General features: G+C 37.2%; 3 protein-coding genes across 3 annotated transcripts; all 3 read left to right on the top strand.

Annotated features, from left to right (window-relative positions):
- The first annotated feature begins 268 nt into the window (after window positions 1-268).
- On the top strand, window positions 269-1,170 carry LOC148113987 (vomeronasal type-2 receptor 26-like). The gene has a single exon (XM_087893594.1). It carries the CDS (start codon window positions 271-273, stop codon window positions 1,168-1,170), a length of 900 nt encoding a protein of 299 aa, XP_087749720.1. The 5' UTR covers window positions 269-270.
- A 9,581-nt stretch (window positions 1,171-10,751) lies between these two features.
- LOC148113986 (vomeronasal type-2 receptor 26-like) lies at window positions 10,752-15,154 on the top strand. Its single transcript, XM_087893593.1, has 3 exons — window positions 10,752-10,895; window positions 12,349-13,200; window positions 14,888-15,154. The coding sequence occupies exons 1-3, from the start codon at window positions 10,752-10,754 to the stop codon at window positions 15,152-15,154; spliced, it is 1,263 nt and encodes a 420-aa protein (XP_087749719.1).
- A 2,538-nt stretch (window positions 15,155-17,692) lies between these two features.
- LOC117668860 (vomeronasal type-2 receptor 26-like) lies at window positions 17,693-19,653 on the top strand. Its single transcript, XM_087893592.1, has 2 exons — window positions 17,693-18,134; window positions 18,749-19,653. Exons 1-2 carry the CDS (start codon window positions 18,008-18,010, stop codon window positions 19,651-19,653), a joined length of 1,032 nt encoding a protein of 343 aa, XP_087749718.1. The 5' UTR covers window positions 17,693-18,007.
- Window positions 19,654-27,612: the final 7,959 nt, after the last annotated feature.

Raw genomic sequence — 27,612 nt, 5'->3', positions numbered from 1 at the left:
AAGGCAAGATGCAGCTGTGAAACAAGACAAATGGACAGATAAATGGACACAATTGATAGAAGTTAGTAATAATATTAGTAAGAGTAAGTATAAAACTTAAAGAGATAATTGCCTTGTTAAAATCTAAATACAAGATTGGAAAATCAGGTGGAAAATGTCAGTGCAGTGATGCTGTTAAGGGCAATTTAAAGACTTATGTCATAATAATATTCATAGAATAATAATAGAGCCAAGCACAAATTTAAATACATGTATATTTCAATTCCAGACATGGATGACTGTTCCAACTGCCCAGAAGGTCAATACCCAAATAAGAACCAAGATTCATGTCTTCCCAAGAGAATTTCATTCTTATCCTATGAGGAACCAATGGGAATAAGTCTAGTGATTCTGGCAATTTTCTTTTCTCTCTCCACAGCTATAGTGCTGGCAACATTTTTGAAACATCACCATACTCCCATCATCAAAGCTAATAACCAAAACCTCACCTATGTTTTACTCATCTCCCTCCTTCTCTGCTTCCTTTGCTCACTGCAGTTCCTTTTTATACCTGGCAATATAATATGTCTCCTCCGACAAATTAGCTTTGGCATCATCTTCTCAGTGGCTGTGTCTTCTGTGCTGGCAAAAACCATCACTGTGGTTCTGGCTTTCATGGCCACCAAGCCAGGATCCAGGATGAGGAACTGGGTGGGAAGACGACTGGCCACTTCCATTGTTATTTCTGGCTCCCTGATTCAAACAGGCATCTGTACAGCGTGGCTGTTCATATTTCCCCCTTTCCCTGATGTTGATACACATTCAGAAATAGAGGAAATCATACTGCAGTGCAATGAAGGCTCAACTACCATGTTCTACTGTGTCCTGGGCTACATGGGCTTTCTGGCAGCTGCAAGTTTCACAGTAGCTTTTTTCTCCAGGAATCTCCCCAGCAGTTTCAATGAGGCCAAATGTATCACATTCAGCATGCTGATTTTCTGCAGTGTTTGGATCTCTTTTGTTCCATCCTACCTGAGCACCAAAGGCAAATACATGGTGGCTGTGGAGGTTTTCTCCATTTTGGCCTCCAGCGCTGGCTTGCTTGTCTGTATATATTTCCCCAAATGTTACATAATTATTTTTAGGCCAGAGCTAAATAATAGGGAACATCTCATTAAGAGAAAAAGTTAATAATTTGAAACCAAACCTTTCTTTAATTATTTTTGTCTGTTAACAGCCTTTATTCAAAGCTATTGTAGTTTAGTCTTTGATTTTGGAGAAATGTATTTTGGATTAGTATTCAGTATGGAAGCTAAGCCTGGTCAATCATTCAGTTTTAACTGAGTTAAAAGGTACTGAGGTATTAATAGGGCATGATTATTTTTCAGTTTGGTCTCACTGAAAAATCATATTTGAAATATTAAGTGCAGATAGCAGACATGAGAGATAATACAGGATGACTAGACGTTTAATTGTCTCTTTCTCTCACTCTTCCTTTCTTCTTTCCTCCTACTCATCTTGCTTCGTTATTTAAAAATATAGTTATATGGCAAATTAAATAAACGTTCTCTAATTTTTCATCACTTTGTTTTACTCATTTTTTCTTGCCCATTAGAAACTCCATTACACCCATTTAGGATGGATCCCATCAGCCATTTATAAGGCTCTTCAAACCTGGCTGTCCCCATAGGAATGTGATCTAGGAATTTAGGGGGACTCTATTGGTGAAATGACTTTTTATTTTTGAAGGATGGCATTATTAGATTTTTAATTTTTATGTATGTATGTATGCATTATTTATTTATTTGTTTGTTTGTTTGTTTGTTTATTTGTTTATTGCCAATCTGATTGTTTGGGATGACTCTAGATTATCTCAACCATGCACTATATGGGGCAGCCTTGGAGACCATCAAAATTTTTCAAGTAGTCCTGAATGTGGCAGTATGAGCAATTTTGATATCACATGTTTTGCTTATGTTTCACTGTTACCAGTTGAGCTGCACAGACTTGCATTTCTTTCCTTGTGCAAATCAAGCTTGTTGATTATCACCATCTTTCTGTGTTTTATTGGCATTTTGCTCAATTTGCACAAAACTATATGGAATACTGTATTTTTTAACCAAATGAAGGTTGTTCATTCTTTAAGGCACTGTCCCATGCAGAATGCATTATAGTAGTCCAAATAAAAGGAGACTATGGTTTGAGTGAGTGTAAGAAGAACATGTTGGTCCAGGAAAGTGTACAACTCACTGATGTGCAAAAGACATATGCTCCTCAAGCATGAATTGTACGTCCAAGAGAAACCATTAATTATACCTGTGGTAACTTTGTACAGTGCAACCCCATCCACAACCAAATATGGTAATTCTCCAAGAACCTGAGCCCCAAACTCAAACCCACTGTTTCTTGTTGGGTTCAGTTTTAATCCCAGAGTTTAACAGTCTCTAGGCTCCAAGAATTCACTGTGGGCAGAGATGTATAATTGAGGCCAAGGGTCAGACCTCTTGTTCTTAATTAGCACCAACTGAAAATGACTTTGAACTGGGAAAATACTTTGCCCCCCCACTCCCAATCCCTGGATTCATTCGAGAAATAAATCATTGTCATTGGTATCAAAGGCTGCACAGACATTTAAGTAAAACAACTACAGCTGCATTAGCCTCATTCTGTTCTCACCAGAGGTCATCAAAATGTATGACCAATGCCATTTACATCTAGGGCTAAATACCAAGTGAAAGGGGTCCCAATATTCCATTTCATCTAAGATCCCCTGAAACTGCAGAGTGACCACTTTTTTTAGCAAAGAAAAGGGAAGATTGAAGACAGGCAACAAATTGTCCATTGGGATAGAATTCATCAATGGCTTCTTAAGAAGATAGTGAATAAAAGTCTCCTCTTTGGGAACATCCCAGTTCCGCTTGTTCATGATCTGTGATGAATCTGGAATAGAGATCGTGCATCTCTCAAAGTTGTCCTTGATCTCTCAGTGGCCTTTGATACTATCAACCATAGTATCTTTCTGAGTTGGCAGTAGGCCTCAATCAAAAAGGAAAATTATGACAAATTAATACTGCAAATTGAGAAAGATTTGGAAAATTGGAAAAATCTTCAAACTTCAAGGATGGGAAGAGTGGCGGCAATTAAAATGAATACCTTGTCTTCTTTTTTTAATGCTTATGTCCAGTTAGTGTTGGTGGAGATAATTCATCACTTAAAACCCTGTTTAATTCATCACTTAAACCCCTGTTATGTGCGATACTACAGGATTTGTCATTGTCCACTCCATTGTTGAACAATCACATGAATCGCTGGAGTTAATCCACCAGTTTGGGATTTTGTACCATCAATCATCAACATTACACCCCCACAAGTTTGAACTCCTATTGGCCAAGTGAGGCTGTTCAGGTCCTGTTTAAATGTCTGGAGGTTTAGTGGGTCTGATTGGGAAGGAATCACTGACTCATGATTGTGTATATTGAAACTCCACCCTGGCTCTGAGGACTTTCCATTCATACTATTGGATGAAGATATGCAAACAAGGAGTAATTTTGGATTCATAACTCCTGCTTAAAGAGTAGGTGGCACCTGTGGCCAAAGGGGGGGATTTTACTTTGCTCCATATGGTGTGTCGGTTGCACTCTTTTTTAAAACAGAAGGCCCTTCAGATTACCACTCATGTTCTTAAAATTTCAAGGTTATCCTGTAAGCTGCCCTGAAATATTTAGTTAGTCTGCTATAGAAATAAAATAACACCAGCAATTGCTACTACTCTATGAGGTCACCCTCAAGACAAAAAAAAAAAAGTATTTTTAAAATGAAGGTGAAAGTTAAAAGTTTGGCCTGGCTTTAGGATCAAGTACAGACTCATTATTATTTTCTACGCCTCACTGTTCATCTCAAAAATATGTCCTTCAATATTTGATGATGATTATCTCTTTTCAGCCTTGTTATTCCATTCATGTGTTGAGTTGCTAATTCTATGTTCAGAATTGAGAAACATATTCTTAGTTCCACAGAGAAATGGAAATTTAAAGGTTGCACTTTTCTTTCCCCTTCCTTTACAATTATCAAAAAGATTATTATTAACTTTGCTGCTTCTCAAAACCCTTATGAACAGTTTATGTTTACTCGGAAAAATGAGCAATAATTGCTGATGGACAGTTTAAATCCTTCATATGTTTTGAAAAAACTTGATCTTAGACTTCATGAGCAGGTAAGATTATTATAGGAGTGACGTATCAGAATGCTATTTTATTTTAAAGTTTAGAACAAAATGGAAGTTATATGAGGAACAGAGAGTATTTATTTCAGTCTTGGATACTCATAAGCATTACATGGAATAATAGAAACCTTGTTAGCTGGGTCATGATGATATTGATTCTTCTCCTATTATTACTACATGTATTTAGTAATGGCCAACTAATGATATGCAGAATTCAAGACCCCATCCCAATTTTTCACAAATATTTTCAAGCAGGTGACTTCATCGTTGGTGGCATAACATCTTTTGTCTTCATAAGCAGAAATGTAGAAAACTTTGAGGAAGTTCCCAAGCATTTTGATGTTGGTGAACCGCAGTAAGATATTACTGTTTTCTTTACTGGTAACATTGCATCATGTAGACATTTTTTTTTAATAAATTTATCCTGTGAGTCATAATTTATTCCAATATTGCACATATAAATTGTTTTCTAGTATGATTTGATTGCTTATTTGTACCCTATGATTAATATTAAGTGTTGTACCTATGATTCTTGACAAATGTATCTTGTCTTTTTATGTACACTGAGAGCATATGCACCAAAGACAAACTTTTTGTGTGCAAAGAAAAAAATAAAAATAACTATTTAGCCCTTTGTTATTCTGAGATCCTAAACAATATTGGGAATTACAGTGTCAGCTTCTAAAACTGCTTCTCAAAGAAAAGGAAAGGAAAGTTGTATTTAACCATATGAACAATACTATTAAGTCAAAAATGCAGTATACTTTATCTCAATAAATAAAATAGCAATAAACAGAGATGTCTCTGTGTTGATACAGTATGCTGAAACTTTTTGGAGTAGGGAAAAAAGAAATACATGTCCTCAGGATGATTTAATTAGTCAAAGTCTTATTCTACTTTTGTAATTTTATTTAAAAAGATTGGTTTTACTAATAAATGAACTTCTTATAGCTAAAATAATGAAGGCATTAATGCTAAGTTTTGCTACTATTCTTAAAATAGAAAAACCTTAAGCCTTGTTTAAGATTAAACTGACTGGCATATTTTGGGATTTTTGAATTGCTTATTAAGTTAATAAAAAGAACTATAACTTTCATATAATGAAAATTGTTTAACAAGCACTTTTAAGAAATGCTAGCAATGATTCCACTGAAAACTGAATGGTTACTAATTAATCAATTAACATTTCTTATGGAGCACAATTTCACTGCCATTTTTAGATACAGAATTTCTTTTTTTTAAAATTGGTTTTTTTATTATGAAATATAGTAATACAATTTAATGTTTTTCGGTTCCGTGGTTTCAATATATAAGTACATGTTATTTACATATTATTTACATAGTATTGCATCTTTGCTTAGATCTAATTTTAAAAAAATATTACAAATAGTAATGCACAATTCTTTATGATCATATAAACATATTGTTTACTTGTTTACTTAAATTGCATCCTTACTTAACTGCAATATAATAATGCAAGTAGTAATACTCCACTCTTTATGATCATTATTAGAGATGTATAACCTTTATACTTCTCAAACTTCACTTTTTGTTTCTTTTCTCTATCCACTCATACCACAACTCCCACACATTATAATATTCCGTGTTCTCTCTTTCGTTAAGTTCTAATGTTAGCTTATTCATTTCGGCGCACTCTAGTATTTTCCTGATTACTTGTTCTTCGGGTGGTAGTTTTTTCTCTTTCCAATACTGAGTATACGTTATTCTTGCCGCTGTCGTTATATGTATAATTAGATGCTTCTTTTTTTTTTTTCGTATTCTGTTTTCAGGATTCCCAGGAGAAAGATTTTTGGTTCAAAATTGATATTGTCTTCTATTATTTCCGTAATCCATTTCCAAATCATTTTCCAAAATTTTTTCGCTTGGGGGCAGGTCCACCAACAATGGTAGAAAGTGCCTTGGTGGTGGCCACATTTCCAACAATTGGGACTCATGTTGGATTTTGGCAATCCTGGCAGGGGCTAAGTGCCACCTGTACAGCATCTTATATTGATTTTCCTTATAAGCTAACACCCTGGTCATTTTAAGGTTACTGTTCCAAATTGTGTCCCATTCGTTTAAATTTATGTTTTGTCCAATATTCCTAGCCCATGCTATCATCTGATCCTTGACCACCTCTTCTACCATGTCGTATTCCAGCAAGTAATTATACAATTTGGCTACTATTTTGTTGTCAGTTCCCATCCATATCTTATCAAATCCGTTAATGCCTATCTCTATGCCAAACTCTTCCTTGTCCTTTTTATAACGGGATTTTATTTGTGCATATGGCCACCAATCGATGAGGATGCCCTGTTCTTTCAATTCTTCGTTTGTTTTAAGGTTCCCTCCCCCATCTAATATCTCTTTATATTTGACCATTTTCCCCATTTCCAATGCATTAGAGTATATCATGGCCTCCATTGTGGAAAGCCATCTCGGGACTTTTGTATATTGTTTTCGTCTTATTTCACCCCATGTCTGCATTAGTGTGTCCCTTATTTTATGTCTATGTAAGTATGTCCTTGCTCTTTTCCCTATGTCCCAAAGGTAGGCGTGCCAGTCCTTCTGAAGGTCATGCCCTTCCAAGGTCAGGAGTCTTTTATTTTCCAGGGTTGCCCACTTAACCCTAACTTAGCCTTCAACCATACCAAATTCGCTGCTTTATAGTAGGTTTCCCATATTGGGAGTCCAAATCCACCTCTGTCCTTTTTATCTTGCAGATTTCTAATCGCTATCCTGGGTTTCTTCACACCCCAAATGAATTTTCTTATAATGGTATTAAATTCCAAAAAGAATTTTTTATTCAATTTGGTGGGGGCAGTTTGAAACAGGTACAGCAACTTAGGTAGCACACTCATCTTTATTGCTGCAATCCTGCCTAGGAATGATATCTGAAGTTTCCCCCATTTTTCTAAATCCTGTTTGATGTTTCTAATCAGGGGCATGTAATTGTCTTCCTTAAGGGCCGAACACCTTGCCGATATCCACACTCCCAAATACTTTACCTTCTGAACTATTTGAAGCCCCATTGCTTCTTCGAGTTTTTTCTTTTGATTCTCGGTCATATTTTTGGTCAGCAGTTAAGTTTTGGTTTTATTTAATTTAAAACCAGCTACCTCTCCATATTTACCCAGTTCTTCCAATATTTTAACACCTGTTTCTAATGGCTCTTCCATGATCAGAGCCACATCATCGGTAAATGCCTGGGTCTTGTACGTCTCTTTCCTGATTGTCAGTCCCTTGATTTCATTGTTGTTTCTAATCCTTTTTAATAAGACTTCTAGGGCTAGTATAAACAAAAGTGGTGACAAAGGGCATCCTTGTCTCACCCCCTTTCTAATTTGGAAGGTTTTTGTCAATTCTCCGTTTAATAAAACATTGGCTCTTTGTTTTTCATATATTGTAGTTATCGTGTTTTCAAAATTTGATCCGAATTTCATCTTTTTAATTTGTTGTGTCATGAACTCCCAATTCAAGTTGTTGAAAGCCTTCTGGGTGTCTAAGGAGACCAGTGTTATTTCTTTATTCGGGTGTGCCTCATAATATTCAAGAACATCTATTACTATCCTTGTGTTATTTCTTATCTGTCTCCCAGGGAGAAAACCATTTCGGTCACTATGTATCAAATTGTTCAAAATTATCTTTAGTCTTCCTGCTATTACACTCATATAAATCTTATAGTCTGTATTGAGAAGTGAGATAGGTCTATAATTTTTTATCAATTTTGGGTCTGCACTTTCTTTTTGGAGGAGTGTTATATATGCCTCCCTCCATCATTCCGGTATTTTGGATTTTGTCAGGGTCTCATTATAAATTTCCAACAATTTTGGTAAGAGAATTTCCTCTAATTCTGGGTTTTTATATAATTTTCCTGGGAATCCGTCTGGGCTTGGTGACTTCTTCTTTTTAAGTTTCGATATAGCCATCTTTAGCTCCGTCATTATAATTTCTTTATTGAGCATTTCTCTCTCATCATCCCCTATTAATGGGAGTTTTTCTTCCGACAGGTATTGGTCCACTTTTTCTTTTGGGATTCCTTCCTCTTTATACAGAGTGGCATAATATTCTTGGGTAATCTCTAATTTATCTTCTTCTTTATTCACAATATGTCCCTCTGAGTCTTCCAGATGGTAAATAGTCCCTTTCTCTTTTTCTTTTTTTTAGCCTGTAGGACAACCACCTGCCCGGTTTATTTGCATTTTCGAAATAATATTGTTTGGTTCGTTTTATCTTATATACCAGTTCTTCCTGATCTAGAATGTTTAATCTATGTTGTATAATTATTCAATTTTCTTTGGCTGCCTCGTTGCCTGGATTTTGCTGCACTATCTTCTCTGCTTTTCCTAATTCATCCAACAGTTCCCTCTGTAACTTTCTTTTTTCTTTATTTTTGTGTGAACCATATGATATTGCCAGGCCTCTCAGATAGGCCTTCATTGCATCCCATATTATTCCTCAGGCAATTGGCTCCTTTTCATTTTCTTCAAAAAATCATTTTAGTTCTCCCTTTACTTTCGCAATATTTTGCTTATCCCTCAGGAATTGTAAATTTAGTCTCCATCTCTTATTTCTTCTTTTGTATACATTCTTCCATCTAACTTCTAGCAGATTGTGGTCCGCCCAGACATTGGGTGTAATCTCTGCTGACATAATTTCCATCCCCATGTTTCTGCTTACCCACATCATGTCAATTCTTGACCATGATTTTTTAGGGTTGGAATAATATGTGTATTGTTTTTTGTTTGGGTGCAGTGTTCGCCAGATGTCTACTAAATTAAATTCATCTACTAAATCAAAGAAAGTTTTTGGTAGATTTTTTCTTTTTTTCTTTTGGTCTTTGGTGCTTTTGTGGTCTTTATCCAAATCTACTACCCCATTAAAGTCTCCAATTATGCAAGTATTACTATTATCCATTTTACTTATTCTTTCACCTAATTTTTTGTAAAATTTCCCCAAGTTTTTATTCGGGGCATAAATAGCTATTAGTAGTATTGGGGAATTGCCTCTCTTTATTTCCACTACTAACATTCTGCCCTTAGGGTCGGCATACTTTAATTCTCCTAGTATTTCTTTCTTGATATATAATGCCACACCCCTCTTTTTTTTCTCAGCTAAGGAGGTGAAAATTTTTCCAAATTTATTGTACTCCAGGTACTTTTCATTTTCTTTTTTTTATATGGACCTCTTGGAGGCATATTATATCTGCATTTTGTTTAGCTAATTTTATAAAGAATTTTTTCCTCTTTTTATTATCATTCAGACCATTGACATTAATTGATGTTAACTTCCAGTCTTCCATATCTTGTATCCTTTGTGTTGTCTTAGTTCTTATTTGCACATGTGGTCCTTTGCAGTCTTTGCTTCTTCTTTGCCTCCTTACTTTCCTTATCCTCCATCTCCTTCTCCTCTGGGGTTCCTTCTTTAGATCTCCTCTGCTAGATAGTTTCCTCTTCTTGTGTTATTGCTTCCAATTCCTCCTTACTACTTTGGTCTTCTTTTGTCCTCTTAGCTGATCTAGGAAATCTTGAGCTACTACCAGGCTGTCTATTTTGATTTTCTTTCCCTGCCATGTAATCAGCATGCCTTCCGGCAATATCCATCTAAAGAGGATATTCCTCTTATTCAATTGAATGGCCAGAAATCTATAGTCTCTTCTTGATTCCCTCACCCTCCTTGGGACTTGCTTTAATACTATCACTTCCTTTCCTTTAAACAACACCGGTTCTTCTCTCACCGCACTATAAAAGATGTCTTTAACTTTTTTCTGTGCGAATCGAATGTGCACTTCTCTGGGCAGTTTATTTCTTCTGGCGTAATTGGTCTGCACTCTGTACACCTCATCCAATTCTTTTATTATATCTTGTTTGTCTTGTTGCAGGACCTCAGCTATTAGCTCAGCCATCACTTGATCTTCTTCCTTATCTTCAGCAATATTCTGGAAACGCAGATAGAAGGAAACTCTATCCATTTCTAATTGAGTGATTGAATCCTCCAGCTCCCTGTTCTGTGCCATCAACTTCTGATCTACTATACCTAAGTTTCTTTCATTTTGCTCGATTTTAGATTCCATCTTCTTTATCTTTTGTTCATTGATTTGTATTAACTCTTGTATGTCGTTCACTTTTTGGTTGATGACTCTGATATCTGTTTTCAACTCTATATGATTGCTGGACATCTTTTCTTGCATCATAATCATAGTGTCCTGTATTGCTGTAAATGTCGATTGCATTGCTTGCATAGTAGGAATCATGGCTGATTTTTCTGTTTTCGACAATCCTTCAATCGACTTCTGTATTGCAGGTGATGTCATTGTTATTGTGGTATTAGAGGTTGTTTTCTTTCCTGTTTTGAGCACAATAGATACAGAATTTCATTTGATGTAGAATCTAATTCCCATTGCAGAGTCCTGATCAAGTATTATCAGCATATTTTGAGCTTGATATTTGCTGTGAAGAAGATCAATGAAGATCTCCAACTCTTACCTAACATCACCTTGGGCTTCAGAATATATGATACTTATGGTGGAGAGTACACATATCATGCCACAATGGAAGTTCTCTCTAATCAAAAAGTATTTGTTCCCAACTACAAATGTGGCATTCTGAACAACCTTGTATCAGTTGTTGGGACTCTTGATCCTGCAATTTCTTTTGATATGGCAGATATTTTAAGCATTTATAAGGTTCCACAGGTAAAATTTCTTAATGATAAGGTCTTCACACTTCGCACTTTGTATTTTCAGGAGAGCAAATTTTAATTCATTAAGATATTTTAACTTCATATCCCTGTATCTATAAAGTATATTTAAGAAAATGTATTTATTGAAGCATAAAGCAATGTGGATTAATTTTCAGAATTTGATATGTTAGGTAAGTTTAAAAAATTAACCATTAATAAATACCCTATTGGGCAGAAGTTTGGATTTCTGTGGTCCTCCCATGTAAGGATATTGTGATGAACAATAAATAATATAAAGTTTCTTGATTTTATTTATTTATATTGCATTTCTTTATTAGATTTATATGCTTTCTTCCATTCAGATGTTGAAGTGCCATTCAAAGTGCTTTCTTTTCCTGTATCTCTTGAACTACCAGTTGTGGTAGATTAGGCTGAGAGAGAGAGAGAGATTGATGGATCTAAAGTTACACAGTGAGCTCTTTTAGCAGAGAGTGGATGTCCACAAGTTCTTCCCACACTTCATCTTCTCCATAACCACTTCCTCTTTCTTTCTTTCTTTCTTTCTTTCTTTCTTTCTTTCTTTCTTTCTTTCTTTCTCTCTCTCTCTCTCTCTCTCTCTTTTTTTCTTCTTCTCTCTCTCTCTTTTTTCTTTTTCTTCCTTCCTTCCTTCCACCCATCATTCCTTTCCTTGTTGCCATATATACTATTATTTTTATTCTGTGTTGTGTGTTGCTCAGAATCTATTAGGATTGGGGAAGCTAAAATATTTGAATATATAGCTAACTATAGTTAGTTAAAGAATGAAGTAGCCAAAGCTACATCTTAAATGTCAAGGTCTTTATGGAAGCAGGTGTTTAATGGAGATAGTATACATATATATATATATATATATTTCATTCTGATAGATGATATTTCCTAAGAAAATATTCAATGATGCAATTAAAATTCATCAATAAACTGAGAAAATACATTCTTAAATAGGAAGCATATTGTCTATAATAAGAAAAGAGGGATCATAAGTATACTATATGTTGGTATCAAATACAAGATTCATAATCACAAACTCATGAATAGCTCATGCAAGGGAAGAATCTGAAATCATATGTTAAAATATATTTCAGAATAGAGGTTGGATATATTTTTCATCAATTTTCATCATTTTTCATCTGTCTGCAGAACAAGGACTTTACAAATGCTCTCTGGTTCTACCATCTAATATGAATCACTTTCAAAGACAAAATTATTCCTATTCACAAAGAAACAGCAGGAATGTATAAGTAGAAAGAGGATGAAAAATCACAGTCATACAACTCTGCAGTTGGTACAACAGTCACATATTATCTTGTGTCATAAATATTTCATGCATATAAATAGCATGAGAGCATATTCTGAGATTTTAGAATTCGATATTTGCAGAAGATACGTATTGCTTTTGTCAATCATTTTCCTGTTTTTCCCCTCTATAGTTCCTATATGGCTCTCCTCCAAGCATGCATGGTAAAACTGAAATCCCCTTCTATTACCATATGGTTCCAGATGAAGAATTCCATTTCAGGGGGATTCTTCAGCTACTTCTGCACTTTAAGTGGACCTGGATTGGGATACTTGTGAAAGGATATGGTGGAGCAAAATTTGAACAACTGATTTTTTCATGGTTATCTCTTCATGGTATATGCATTGCCTTCTTAGAGCAACTCCGAACAATTTATATCAATAATGTGGATGAGGGACTGAAATGGTTTGTGGAGACATTTCATCTTTTTACTAACAGCAAAGCTAATGTTGTGATAATCAATGATAAATATGTTTTACATTTGAGGTGGTTGTTATATCTACCTGAAATGGAAATGGTTTCTATACAGCCAAAAGGCAAGGTGTGGATCATTGCTTCCCAAATGACTCTTGCATCATATTTCTATCAGAAGAGCTGGGACATCCAGGTTCTCCATGGTGCACTGTCCTTTTCAGCTTATTCAAATGAAGTTGAAGGATTCCAGCATTTTATCCAGGCAAGAAAGCATTTCTTATTCTCTCATCAAGATGGCTTCATAAAAGATATGTGGGAGCAAGCATTTGGCTGTGAATTTCCAGACCAATCTGCAAATATGGAAACTGAGGGTATCTGCACTGGGAAGGAGAAACTGGAGAGCCTTCCTGGGGCTTTTTTTGAAATGAGGATGACCAGTCCCAGTTACAGTATATATAATGCAGTGTATGCTGCGGCACATGCTCTACATGCTATACAAGTGACTCAACAACCACATAAAAGAAAGCTGAGTGGCAGGAAACCTAATCTTCAGGATGCACAGCCATGGAAGGTAATCTTCTCAGTAGTCAAATATGTTGGAAATGAGATGTGAATTGCAAATCAGAAGGGTCAGAAAGGTGCAAATAGAAAGTTGGGAAATTCTTGCATGTTTTTTCTTTATCCCTTTTTCTTGTAGGATTGTTAATCTTGAAGGTTCTCTCTTCCTGCTTTGGTCTTCCAAAATTAGCTGTTCTCTAACTCCCCTCTGATAGACTGCAGCTACCTGAAGTTTAGCTTTTGCCTTTGCTGCCCCTATGATGGGCAAAGTTAGCAAAGAAAGCCTCACCAGTAGATATGGGTAAACATTTACAGTGTCCTTAGTACAGTCTCTGTAAAATAGAGTTAAATAGAAGAAATTACTAGAGATTACTATGTAGGAAAAGTCCCAAGACTTCCTTTTGATTCTCTTATAGAGGCCAGGTATCCAGTACTGCTCAGCCACCTAATAAACTGCAAATTAGAATAAATGGCTGCTACATATCTATCCACTCCACTCCACTCTACTGTCTTTCTTTGGTTGCAATAATAGCCTGATACGCCACCTTCCCTCCTATTGAGTGAGGCATAATTACAGACATCCCAATTATGGGTAGCTACTACCTCTGCAAAAATTCCCAGACTCTGGTCTGAAAGGCAACTGTGTGACATCCTCATGACCAGCATAAAGTCACCCTTCTAACTGGGACATTTGGCTTGCATTTGCAAGAGATGTCTGTTTTACTGACCTCCTCACCATGACATCACATTGACCCAGGAAACATGAACTGCAGATGAACTGCTACTTAATAAATTCCATTTATTTCCCATTGGGGCACTGAAGAGTGAAAAGCAGCCTGGGGTCTTAGCCTCCACAACAATACCTCCATTCAAATCATGTCATAACTATGTTAATCAATCCAGTCACCATTTTCTATTGGTAATAAATGTTTCTATTTCCCCAATGAGGCAGAAACCCCAGATCAGATGATTGTGGAATGAACTGGAAACGTATGCTGCTGTCCTTATACCATTCCAATACATTTGTATTCCAACATATTTATACTTCTGTGAGGGGATTTCAATGTCACATTGGACTACAGTGACCTCACCCTTTATACACAACACAGATGTCCCCTTCTCAACACTGAGGTTGAAGAATTTCACCTCACTTATTCTTCAAAAGATCAGCAATCATACTTTGCAGGCTTTTTCTGGCTCAAATAGTAATTTGGATAAATCTCCACATATTAAATGATGTCCTTGCAAGTGGCCATCCAGCTGAATTCAACTGTATTTCTGGCTCCAGAATGACAACTATGACTATATGATAGCCTCTAGGGACCTATTCTCTTATGCCAAGACACTAGAATTTATGCTTAGAGGGACAGCAATCACTTCCCAATCCAGCTCTAGTTAAAATGCTCCATTCAAAATAAACATACTAAAGAACATTACCACCCAGTTTGCTCTGACATCTACTGTGTCTCCTGATGCACTTTTGGAGAATTATAACTTCCTACTCAAGAGCTCCACCAGCATGTAACTATAATAACAGTGCATCTTTGAGGCAATAATAGTATAACTAGAAGCTTTGGTTTGACAAGTCCTTTCTTAATGTGTAAACTGTTTTGAGCTATCACATAATTCTATATCTTAAATATGATAACTCTTTCTGCTTTTTTCTTTTCACAAATATATTGAATTATTTCTCAATTCAGCTTCACTTCTTTCTGAAAAGAATTGCATTTAATAACAGCCTTGGGAATGAAATTTCTTTCCATGAGAATGGAGAACTTGTTACAGGACTGGATATTGAGAACTGGGTCACATTCCCCAATCAATCAATTCATCGAGTGAAAGTTGGAAAGCTGGATCCTTGGGCTGCTGAAGACCAAATGTTCACCATTCGTGACGAAGACATCACTTGGCCCAGCATTTTCAATCAAGTGGGTTTTGAGTATAGGTGGTTTTCTTTGAATGACTAAATGATGTATATAATCCTCACTTACAAACCTTAATTCACAAAGTCACAAAGTGAAATATCACTTGACTTCACTGACTTACAACATTAGATTCAGCTGCCATTATTAGCAAATCACTCTTGGTCATTAAGCAGGATGTTGCATGGTCCCAACATGAGACTTCCTGCTAGATTTCCTTATTGACTTTGCTTGTCAGAAGCCAGCTTGAAGTCACAAGTGTTGACCACATGACCCTGCAGACACGTGACAGCCACAAACTTAGCCATAAATCTATTTTTTCAGCAACATTGTAACTTTAAACAGGCACTGAAAAAGTGATCAGTGAGTGAGCATTATCTGTATCTGAATGATACAGATAATGCTAATGGGAAACGTAACTTTATATATAGGTATTAGTACATTATACCTGATTGAAGTTTATATAGAATGGCAAACTATTCTGTGACTTTTTAAAAACTTATTATATTTTATTTCTGAACTTATGCATACATGGTTGAGTGCAAAGATATGTATTAAAGTACTGTGTTAATCTTAAAGGAGGTGATTTGATATAAACAATCCCTAAAGTAAATTCATAATTAATGATCAATCCCAATTTTGTTGCAGCTAATCAGGTCTGGTGGCTGCAATATTCTTCACATATTTGATTATTCTGGTATTTTATCTAGCATTATTAGAATAATTATTGTATTTCTTATAGAAATTTCACTCTGTTAATCAAGAAGGTAGGTGGTGGATTGGAATTACATGAGGCAGATCATTTGCTAAACAACTATCAAAAATATTATAACTAATACTTTCCATTTTGTTGGAATTTGAAATAATAGATTCTGTATACAGAAGAAAAATATTATTTTCCTTTTTTGTACTCAGTCTCTCTTGAAAAACTTGTCTCAGCAATAGCTCCTGATGAAGGAGCAGCAGAGTTTGAAAGAGGCTTCAGAGGAGCATTTGCTTGGGTTACATTATGTGTTGAGATATGGGATAGAGAATAGTTTTGAGTATAAAATTGTGGTCTGGGAAAGTTTAAATTTAGGTTGCTTAAAATACACTTAAAAGTGCATATTATACAGTAGAAATAAGGTAGGATGTATGTGTGCATGTGTGTATGTATGTGTGTATGTATGTACTTACTTTAGGTATGTATTAAAATAAAAAAAATTCCCTTCTCACCACTATAGATGGCATACATCTTCATCAAGCTCAGGTTCTCTACCAGTGGCCTGAGAGTTTGAGGGTTCTGCACAGTATTTTAGCTTCTTTTTCCATTATACTCTTTTGGAGAGAGAGCTCCGATATTTTTCCTGGGATTTGTTGGAGCCACTCACTCAAGATTTCCTCTTTCTAGTCAATATAAAGTCTCTTAGTGTTGGACATGTATGGAAACTTCCATATATGGTGAAGAACGACTAGGTCATATGTAAAAGTAAATACACCCTCTTTGAATTCTATGATTTTATATACCAAGACATAGTAAAAATCATCTGGTCCTTAACAGTTCTTAAAAATAGATAAATAAAACCTCAAATGAGGTATAACACGTAACATATTATACCATGTCATCATTTATTTTACAAAATAAAGACAAAATGTAGAAGACGTGTAAAAAAGTAACTATACCTTATGATTCAATATCATGTGGAACCACCTTAAGAAGCAATAACTTGAAGTAACTGTATTCTATATGATTTTATCTGTCTCTCTCATCATTGTGGGGGAATTTTGTATCCATTTTTCTTTACAATATTGCTTCAGTTCATTGAGATTTGTGGACATTTCTTTATGCACAGCTTTATGCACAGCTCTCTCAAGATCCCACCACAGCATTTCAATCAGTTCGAAGTCTAGACTTTGACTGAGCTATTGTAGCATCTTGATTCTTTTCTTTTTCAGCCATTCTACTTTAGATTTGCTAGTGTGCTTGGGATAATTGTCCCGTTTTATGACCCAATGTTGACCAAGCTTTATCTGTTGGACAGATGGCCTCACATTTGACCCTAGAATACTTTGATATACAGAAGAGTTTGCAGGTGATTCAATGACTTGCAAGGTGCCCAGGGCTGTGGATGTGTTGTGGTTGACTCATTACTCAGCCTGCTCATAACCAGACAACAATAATGGGAGGGGGGAGGGGAGGGGAGGCATTGAAATGTGCAGGTGGTTTGGGAGGGACACTCTGGAATGCAAGTGAGACAGTTCCTCCAAAGATCATCAATTCTGAGAATGTCCAAGGTAGACAGATCATTCTCAAAACAACCCAGGTGCAACCGATTGGCGGACAAAAGAGGTCCAGGGAGAAAAAGGGGAATTTTTCTTATGCTTTTTATGCGTGAAATGTTAGAACTTCTGTACCCACATGGCTTTTCAGTAAAGTATATTCTTGGAGATTAAAAGAAAAAAAAACATTTCAGGAGTTTCTTTTGCTAGCTAGCATATTGGGACAGTTGACAGGTTGCAAAACAAGTTCAAATCATCACCCCTCCACCACTATGCTTGACTCTTAGTATGAGATATTGTGCTGATATTTGGTTTTTGACAAATATGGCACTATGCCTTATATCCAAATATCTCCACTGTGAGAGATTACATGTCCAGAAAGAGGACTTCAATTAAACTGAGTATCATATAATGAAATTCAGCACTGGGACATGTTTTGAGCCTAAAATATTTATGTAATCGGTAAAATAAAACTAAGAATGAAGATTTTCTTGATGCTGCTGCTGATGATGATAAAGAAAAAGAAATGAAGATGGAATTAGCTTTCATTATTTGTCAAACATTAAAATTCCATGATATTTCTAATTTTTTCACCAAGTACCTGAGTGAATGCTACTTTTTATTTCACTTATTGGATAGATGCTACCTACTTCAATGTGTACTGAGAGCTGCCTCCCTGGATATTTTAAAAAAAAGCAGGAGGGAAAGCCATTTTGCTGTTATGATTGTCATCGATGTCCCAAAGAGAAAATGTCCAGCCAGAGAGGTAAGAAGCTTCATGAATTAAGTTCTGTTATGACTCTACAGGAAGCTGAGTTGTAGTTGTTGTAACTGAATTTTTACATCTCTTAGAACAGTGTGCTCTCCCAAAAGAAGGATTCCTTTTCCAATTGGAAAACCGCAAATAAAAAAATAAGAATTTAAAATTAGCTCTTGTTTAACAAAAAAAAATCAAGCAAGTAATATAATTGATTAAAGTAATATTGAAAGTCCCAATTTCTTGTATATTGGGGTAAACTTCTCATTTCTATATCTGTGTATTATTCTATCTCCCATAATATCTGTGTCAATGATTAGATGGAAAAGTGTTGATAAGCGTATTCCCTAGAAAACACAATGCAACTCTTAAACCAGAGAAATACAGTTAAATGCACACAATTGAACAGTAAGTAATTAAAAATACTAAATAGAAACCCTTAAAATCCAAACACTAAAAAGTCAGATTAACAATGTCAGTGCCAATCTTGCTATTAAAAAAAGCAAATCAAACTGTGATAATAATATTCATAGAATAATTACAGAATTCAAATAGAAATTTGAAAATAGACACACATGCATGTATATATATTTAATACATATACATTTAAATTCAAATTTCAGACATGGATAACTGTTTCAAATGCCCAGAAGGTCAATATTCAAATAAGGATCAAGATTCATGTCTTCCCAAAAGAGTATCATTCTTATCCTATGAGGAATCAATGGGAATAAGTCTAGTGATTCTGGCAATTTTCTTTTCACTCTGCACAATTGTGGTGCTGGCAATATTTCTAAAATATCATAACACACCTATTGTCAAGGCCAATAACCGAAATCTTACCTATGTTCTTCTCACCTCCCTCCTCCTCTGCTTCCTTTGCTCACTGCAGTTCGTTGTTGCACCAGGTGATATAATATGTTTCCTCCGACAAATTAGCTTTGGAATCATCTTCTCAGTGGCTGTGTCTTCTGTCCTGGCAAAAACCATCATTGTAGTTCTGGCTTTCATGGCCACCAAGCCAGGATCCAGGATGAGGAACTGGGCAGGAAGAGGACTGGCCACCTCCATTGTTCTTTCTGGCTCCCTGATTCAAACAATCATCTGTACGGTGTGGCTGTTCACATTTCCCCCTTTTCCTGACATTGACACTCATTCAGAAATTGAGGAAATCATATTGCAGTGCAATGAAGGCTCATCTACCATGTTCTACTGTGTCCTAGGCTACATGGGCTTTCTGGCATCTGCTAGTTTCACAGTAGCGTTTTTCTCCAGGAATCTCCCCAGCAGTTTCAATGAAGCCAAATGCCTCACATTCAGCATGCTGATCTTTTGCAGTGTTTGGATTTCTTTTGTTCCATCTTACCTGAGCACCAAAGGCAAATACATGGTGGCTGTGGAGGTTTTCTCCATTTTGGCCTCCAGTGCAGGGTTGCTGGTCTGCATATATTTCCCCAAATGTTATGTAATTATTTGTAAACCACAGCTAAACAATAGGGAGCAACTCATTAAGAGAAAAAGTTCATAAAACATGAACCAAACTGGGAACGCTGGTATATATGGCTAAAGAAGAGGACAAACATAGAGTAAACAATATAATATTAAATATATACTTAGTTATAATTAGGTAGCGTTTGGTATTCAAAATGGTCAATGTTATCTGAACAAAAAGATTTACCGGGGTGTAACTATGAATAGGTATCTGGGGAATTGTTATGATCCCTGCTTAGTCTTTCTTTGTGGTTGTCTTTATGTGTTGTGTATATATATATATATATATATATATATAGATAGATAGATAGATAGATAGATAGATAGATAGATAGATAGATAGATAGATATAGATAGATAGATAGATAGATAGATATAGATATAGATATATAGATATATATACACACTCATATCTGTTTGATAATTACAGTATATGTAATTATCAAATAATTAATAAAATCAATTTTTATTTTAAAAAATGAACCAAACTCTCCTATAATCATTTCTCTATTTTAGAAGCATTTGTTTAAAGCTCTGAATTTGAAGAGATGGAAATATTTGAGTGAGTTTTCAATGTAGGAGTAAAAGCCAGTCAAATTATCCCTCATTTAACTAAAAATCTGAGATATTAAGAGGCCATGATTCTTTTTAAGTTTGCAAATTGGAATTTGAGGACCTATTGATTTGTGGAAAGCGGAATAACCTCTAATAACTTCTAATACTAACCTTGACAGGTTCCACATCAAGAACTTCAATACTAAGAAATATATCTGAAGCATTAACCAGTTATTCTATGAATGATGGATAAGACATCACCAATTTGAACTTAAATGAACGGTCATTGTATTCAATAAATGTAGCACCATTCTAATCCCAAAATTTAATTTTAATTAGAAATGATTTGGTGAGTTTTCAGTTCAGGAGCAAAGCCTTGTAAAGTTAGTCTTCAGTTATTAAAATGGAAAAAGTGACCTATTAAGAGATGATGAGTCTATTTAAGGTTGCAATCTGGAATTTGAGAAAAAAATATTCTAGTTATTTTTTTAAAAAAAAAATAACTGATTTATTCTTATTCTATAATGGGAAAGGTTGGGCCTGCATTCTTTTCTAGTATAAAAAAGCAATGGTAGGGACTGAGCAGTGGTGGTGCATTGGTTAGAATGCAATATTACAGCATACCATACATGGAAGTAGGTACCTTGTACTTTGTTGCATTTCCAGCAATTAGATTTTAGGTTGGGGTACATTTTTGCGAGTCTTGTTGGGGCTAAATGCCACCTATAGAATATTTTATGCTGGTTTTCTTTATATGCAGCAGATTTTAATGTATATTTTTTCCCAATTTTTTTCCCATTCTTCAAACTCAATGTTGTACCCAATATTTTTTGCCCATGCTATCATTGATCCTTTTACAATTTTTTCTTCTAACTCAAAATTTAATAAATAATTATATATTTTAGATAATAATTTCTCTTCCAGGCCTGTTAATAATTTATCTAATTGTGTAAATTTCAGTTCAAATCCAAATTCCTCTAAATCTTTTCTGTATCTAAATTGCAATTGAAGATACGGCCACCAATCTATGATTATTCCCTGTTCCTTTAATTCTTGGTTAGATTTTAATCTTCCTCCATTGTCCAAAATTTCATTTTATCATTTTACCAATATCTATTGTCCTGGGGTAGATCATTGCCTCCATAGTGGATAACCAGCCTGGTTTTTTGAGATAATGTTTCTTCCTAATTCCCAAGTCTGTAACAGTGAATCTCAAAGTGTATGTCTATAGAAGAATGAATGTGAATGTTTCTTATTTCTGGTGTTCCATACGAAGGCATGCCACCTCATTTAGAGATCATGCCCTTCCATTGTTAAAATTCTCCTATTCTTTAAATTAATCCATTTCCTAACCCAAACCAAACTCACTGCTTTGTAATAAGTTTCCCACACAGGGAGTCCAAAGCCTGCTCCTTCTATCTTGAAGTGAGATTAATTTTATCCGTTTTTGAATTAGAATTGAATTTCTAAAGAAATTCTTATTTAATTTTATTGGAATCGTTTGGAATAAATAGAGTCGTTTTGGCAAAATATTCATTTTAATTGTTGCGATTTTCTCTAATAGTGACAACTATAATTTTCCCCATCTTTCTAAGTCTTTCCCTATTTGTTGTATTAATTTCATATAATTATCCTTTTTTAATGCTGAACATCTTGCTCTTAACCAAATACCTAAATATTTCATTTTTTTACAGTTTGAAGTCCCATTCTTTCCTCGAGTTCTTCTTTTTGTTTTTCCGTTAAATTCTTAACTAACATTTTAGTTTTTTCTTTGTTAATTTTAAGGCCTGCAAACCCCCCCCCCATATATCTCTATCTCTTGCAGTAGTATTGGTCCAGATTCCAGTGGGTCTTCTGTAACAAATACCATATCATCTGCAAATGCCTGCACTTTAAATTCTTCCTGTTTAATTTTGGTTCCTTTTATTTCCATTTTCTGTCTAATTCTCTGTAATAATATCTCAAGGGTCAGGATAAAGAGCAGAGGTGACAGAGGACAACCCTGTCTAACTCCTTTTGTTATCTTAAATGAATTTGTAATCTCCCCATTTATTATTACCCTTACCATATTACCATTTTGATCTGTGTGTATCTTATCATTTTGTATTTTTTTTATCCGTTCCGTCATAATGTTCATAAAAATTTTGTAAATTTAAGAGTGAGATTGATCTATAATTCTTGATTTGTTTATTGTCTGTGCTTTCTTTAGAGATCAAGGTAATATATGCCTCCTTCCATGATTCTGGTGACTTTGCTTCCCTTAGGGCTTCATTGCATACTTCCAATAATAATAATTCTACTGAATCTCCTAAGTTTTTATAAATTTCCCCTGGCAACGCATCTGGTCCTGGGGTCTTGTTACTTTCTTGTTTTTGAATTGCTTCTTTAATTTCTAATAATGTTATCTTCCCATTCAATGTTTCCCTTTCTTTTTCCATCAATGAAAACCCAATCCCTTCCTTCAAGTAATCACTTATTTTCCCCTGTTCTGTCTCTTCCTGTCTATAAAGCCTCTCAAAGAATTCTTGTGTGATTTTTTTTTCTTCTCCATATTACTTTCCACAATTCCATTTTCATCCTGTAGATGATGTATTATTCTTTTTTCTCTCTCTCCTTTGCTGAGAAGTTAAAAAATTCTGGATTAAAATACAAAAATGACTAAAAGAAATTACACACTGTAAGATAGAATTTAAACCTGAACTGTTTCTTCTGGGGATTATTAAAGGAAATTACCCTGAAAGGATAAAATATTTAATCATTCATATAACTACAGCAGCTAGAATTGTACTTGCGCAAGCCTGGAAAATGTCCATTATACCAACAGACTGTGCAATAATCCGGAAAATTTTTGAATGTGCAGAAATGGACAAACTTACTTTAGAATTAAATAATAAGGAAGATTCGGAATACTACTTAACTTGGGAACATTGGTATCAATGGATAGAAATTAAAAATAAGAAATGTATAGAATAAAATAAGATATAAAATGTGTTTAAATATGTTGATTAAGTAGGAATATGTGGAAATAGATGAAGAAAGTTGAAATTATGTACTGTCAGAAAGACGTTGAATTGTATAATTATTACGGATGTATTTTTATTATAGATATATTTTAACTTGTATTTTTGGATTTTAAATGTTAATAAAGGTTTATTAAAAAAAAAGAATGCAGTATTACAGGCTAACTCTACCTACTGCCAAGAATTTGATCTTGACCAGATCAAGATTGACTCAGCCTTACATTGTCCTGAGGTCAGTTAAATGAGGACCCAGATTCTTGGTTGCAATATGTTGCCTTTGTAAACCGCTTAGAGAGTGTTGGAAAGACTTTGGGCTACTGCTATTTCTATTCTAAAGAATATTATTTTGCCAGATATTGAAGTATCTGCCACCATTAAGAACATTAATGATGTCACTGAAAAACATATTTAAAATGTTAAGCAGAGATAGTAGAGATGAGAGATAATATAGCAAATACAGCAAATAGTGCTGCATTAGAAGCAATTATGCCTGCATATATAACATGAGCAGGAACCAGACAGTTAATTGAACTGTGTTGGTGTGAAGTGGCTTCTTATTTTGGTGGAATGGGTTGGGACTGGAATGGGATTATTAGATTATTTCCACATGCTCTATGTGGGGCAGCCCTTATGAGCATCCAGAAATTTTATCTGATCCAAAAAATGGCTTGGGATTCACATAATTAGTTTATATTGCATAGTTGCTATATCAGCTATATTGGCTTGCATTTTTTTTCTTGATACAAGTCAAGGTTGCTAGTTATCACCACATTTCTTCCTTATGTGTGTCTCTTCCAAGGGTATCTGCCTATTATAGTGTCAGAGCAGACCACTTTAGGTTTCACTCCTTAAATATAGTCATGTAGAAACACATAGGCATCAAGCTTCTCAATGGCATCCTCATTCTTTGGATAGCCTTCCATGAGAATTAGCTTTCTCTAAAATCTGGGTCTTCCAGAAAGCTGGATGATTGACTTTTTTTTATAAGCTTTGAGATGGTATGAAACTGGAGCGCTGTGAAGTTCTGAAGACAGATCATTCAGCTTTCTGGAAGAACCAGGTATGGGGACTGCAAAATCTCAGGGAAGGGTATCCCAAATGCTGAGGCTGACACTGACACTGACACTGAAAGGCTTGACCTTCCCAAGACAGGAAAGGACATGACTGATGTACAACTCACACTTGTGCAAAGGCTGTTCTGGGAACAACTGTCACCTGTTCCCCAAGCAGCCACAAGTCAAGGAGCATGCCCTCATTATGCACCATGTTTGTCTGGGCAGTGCAACCCCATTCACAACCAATGAGAATAATTCTCCAGGAACCAAGGATGCTTGAAACAAAGACTACTCAGTCTTGCTAGCTTCAGTTTTAATCTGTTGATGTCAGCGTTGCAACGCTGCCATAGATAGAGCAGAGGACAGCGAAAGATAAACTCTGAAACTTTTGCCTGCAAAATCCCTTTGAAGCTTGGTTGTCGTGGAGATTTATTTATTTATTTATTTATTTATTTATTTAAATTTCTATACCGCCGTTCTCCAAAATAGGACTCAGGGCGGTGAACAGCCAAAGTAAAAAACAATACATACAAAATTTAAAAGCAATTTAAAATAATTAAATATTTTTGGCTATAAATTAAAACAACCCAATTTAAAATCAAATTAAAATTAACTCAAGCCAGCCCAGCTAGTTGAAATAAATGGGTTTTCAGGGCCCGACAAAAAATCCGGAGGTCTGTTATTGTACGTATCTCTGGGGGGAGGTTGTTCCAGAGGGTGGGCGCCACCACAGAGAAGGCTCTCCCCCTGGGAGTCGTCAGCCGACATTGTCTGGCGGACGGCACCCTGAGGAGGCCCACTCTGTGCGAGTGTACTGGCCGGTGGGAGGCTATTGGTGGCAGAAGGCGGTCTCGTAAGTACCCCGGCCCTAAGCCATGGAGCGCTTTAAAGGTGGTCACCAACACCTTGAAGCGCACCTGGAAGACCACCGGGAGCCAGTGCAGCTCGCGCAGGAGAGGTGTTACATGGGAGCGCCTCGTTGCCCCCATAATCCCCCACACGGCTGCGTTCTGGACCAGCTGGAGCCTCCGGGTGCACCCCAGGGGGAGCCCCATGTAGAGAGCATTGCAGTAGTCCAGGCGGGAAGTGACGAGTGCCTGAGGGACTGTGCGTAGGGAGTCCCGATCTAGAAAGGGGCGTAACTGGCGTATCAGGCAGACCTGATAAAAAGCCCCCATGGCCACGGCCGTCAAATGATCTTCTAACGACAGCCAGGCGTCCAGGAGGACGCCCAAGTTATGAGCCCTCTCCGTGGGGGCGAGTGATTCGTCCCCAATAGTCAGCGATGGCGTCAGCTGGCTATATCGGGACGCCGGAAGCCACAGCCACTCGGTCTTGGAGGGGTTGAGTTGGAGCCTGTTTCTCCCCATCCAGGCCCGCACGGCCTCCAGGCACTGGGACATCACTTCAAGGGCATCGTTGGGGTGGCCTGGGGTGGAGATGTACAGGGATCAGGGGAGGGGGCACATTCCTGAGAAATGACGGGGAAAAGAAGTCTGAAGAATGACTTGGAAGGCAGCCAGTGAGAAGCAGAGTCTTGGGGGTCAGAAAGGGAGGGATTGGGAGGCAAAAGGTCAGTCTTGTCCACGCGGAGTCATGATCCGGTGGCTGAGCTCAATTAAAAAAAGATTTCCTTGAAGATTGGCAGTTTGGAAATTCATTTAATTTTGAGACAATACCGCAGTCTGACAGACGGACAAGACTCACCTTTCCCAGCCAAACTGGCAAACCTCCAGCCCTCCAGCTCCTTACCAGATGTTTGGACAGATTGGAGGCACGGGTCTGAAGCCATGGCAGCAAGCCAGCTCTCTACTGAAAGTCTGCTTCAAACGGCTGTGAACCAGCCACCCCTCCCTACTCCAGCCAACTTGGATGCAACGGGGCCGCCTCTTCCTCCAGCAAAGCTGCAACCCCCCCTTCCCCTCCCTGCCACAGGATTACCAAGGACAGACGATCGTGCTCCAGCCCAAGAGAAGAAAAAATGAGGAACCTTGGTGGACTTTGCCAAAATCTGCAGAAGCTGAATTCCCCTTTCCAGACGCTAAAGGTAAGGGGAAGCCCCTGAGTGAACTGGGAAGGGCAGATTGGTTATGGGATTGGCAGAAGGCCAGACAGAAAGAAATTCCAACCCTGCCACTCGAAAGCCCATGGAGGAGTTAAAGCAAAATTTTGAACATGCTGTCAGCCTGGAAGATGGCCCATCCTGCAGGCCCAAAGATATAAGGAGGCCAACTGACCCTGTTGAACCAAGTCATCATAGAAGGGGGCCCAGCCCTTCCCCCTCCCACAGCAGAAGGAAGGAAAGTCCAAGGTTGCATCCATGGGTTCCTCCTCCACCCAGCAAACATACCAGCCTACGCAAGGCATCACCCCCCCGCCTCCGAATGAGAGATGAGGAAGAAGCCCAACGATACCCCAGACAGGCACACAGGGCCCAGCCATGGGAGGATGGGCCACCAAGGGCAGAGCCACCCCAGTTCAGAGGGAAATTTGATGGGGACCCAGACCAGGTGGCGCAGTTCCTCGACACAGCTGAGATCTATATCGAGAGCTATGGGCACCTTTACCCATTCCCCAGAGCCCTGGTCAATGCCATTTCAGAAGGGCTGGAGGGAGAAGCAAAGACTTGGTCATCAGCCCTCCACAAGAATAGAGCCCTCCAACTGCAAGATGCAGATGATTTCTTGCAACTATTGCGGGTGAGGTACGAGGAAGTAGTGGAGGACCCATATGTGGAAGACGAACTCAGAAGCCTAGTCCAGAGAGGGAAGCCCATCAAGGAACACATCCGTGAATTTCAAAGAGTCATGGGCACCTTGCCTCCCCTACCTGAGCGACTGCTAGTATATTTTTTTAGAACGAGCCTAGATAAGTGGATTGCTCAAGTGACCGCTTATCAGGACATCCCAAACCGACTCTCTGAATGGTTCCACGTGGCAATGCAAGTTGAAAGGGGACTGTGCACCAACGACATGCTAAAGCAACCAGAGGCCAGGGAGAGATACCAATCGGACCCGAGGCCACAAACCAGACAAGGAACCATGGCACCACGGCCTATCCAAAGGCCTTTCGTTCCACGGAACCCAATGAGATGCTACAGATGTGGAGGAATGGGCCATCTAGCAGCAGCCTGTACAACCCCGGGTCCGAGGCCAAACCTTCAGCCAAAGGCATGATGACAACGGGGCCCCAAGTGAGCCACTAATGCGCCATGAAGTCTCCTCCCCGACACAGAGGACTTCGCCCACTTGACCGAGACAAAGGGAGTCTCGGATGATGGAGACCAATTCCCCGACTCGTATGACAGTGAGGACGGGGGTGAAGATGACCCAATGGTGAGTGGACCCATCCACCCTTTCCTTTTTC

This window comes from Pantherophis guttatus, chromosome 4 (genome assembly GCF_059756535.1).
Source record: "Pantherophis guttatus breed Tessera chromosome 4, ASM5975653v1, whole genome shotgun sequence".
Taxonomy (NCBI): domain Eukaryota; kingdom Metazoa; phylum Chordata; class Lepidosauria; order Squamata; family Colubridae; genus Pantherophis; species Pantherophis guttatus.
This window is presented reverse-complemented; position numbering and strand designations above follow the sequence as displayed.

Excerpts from the sequence above, each read along its gene's own strand:
- LOC148113987 (XM_087893594.1), top strand. The coding sequence starts at position 271 with ATGGATGACTGTTCCAACTGCCCAGAAGGTCAATACCCAAATAAGAAC.
- LOC148113986 (XM_087893593.1), top strand. The coding sequence starts at position 10,752 with ATGGAAGTTCTCTCTAATCAAAAAGTATTTGTTCCCAACTACAAATGT. Across the intron at positions 10,896-12,348 it reads GCATTTATAAGGTTCCACAG|TTCCTATATGGCTCTCCTCC; the intron begins GTAAAATTTCTT and ends TCCCCTCTATAG. Across the intron at positions 13,201-14,887 it reads AGGATGCACAGCCATGGAAG|CTTCACTTCTTTCTGAAAAG; the intron begins GTAATCTTCTCA and ends TTCTCAATTCAG.
- LOC117668860 (XM_087893592.1), top strand. The coding sequence starts at position 18,008 with ATGCTACCTACTTCAATGTGTACTGAGAGCTGCCTCCCTGGATATTTT. Across the intron at positions 18,135-18,748 it reads GAAAATGTCCAGCCAGAGAG|ACATGGATAACTGTTTCAAA; the intron begins GTAAGAAGCTTC and ends TTCAAATTTCAG.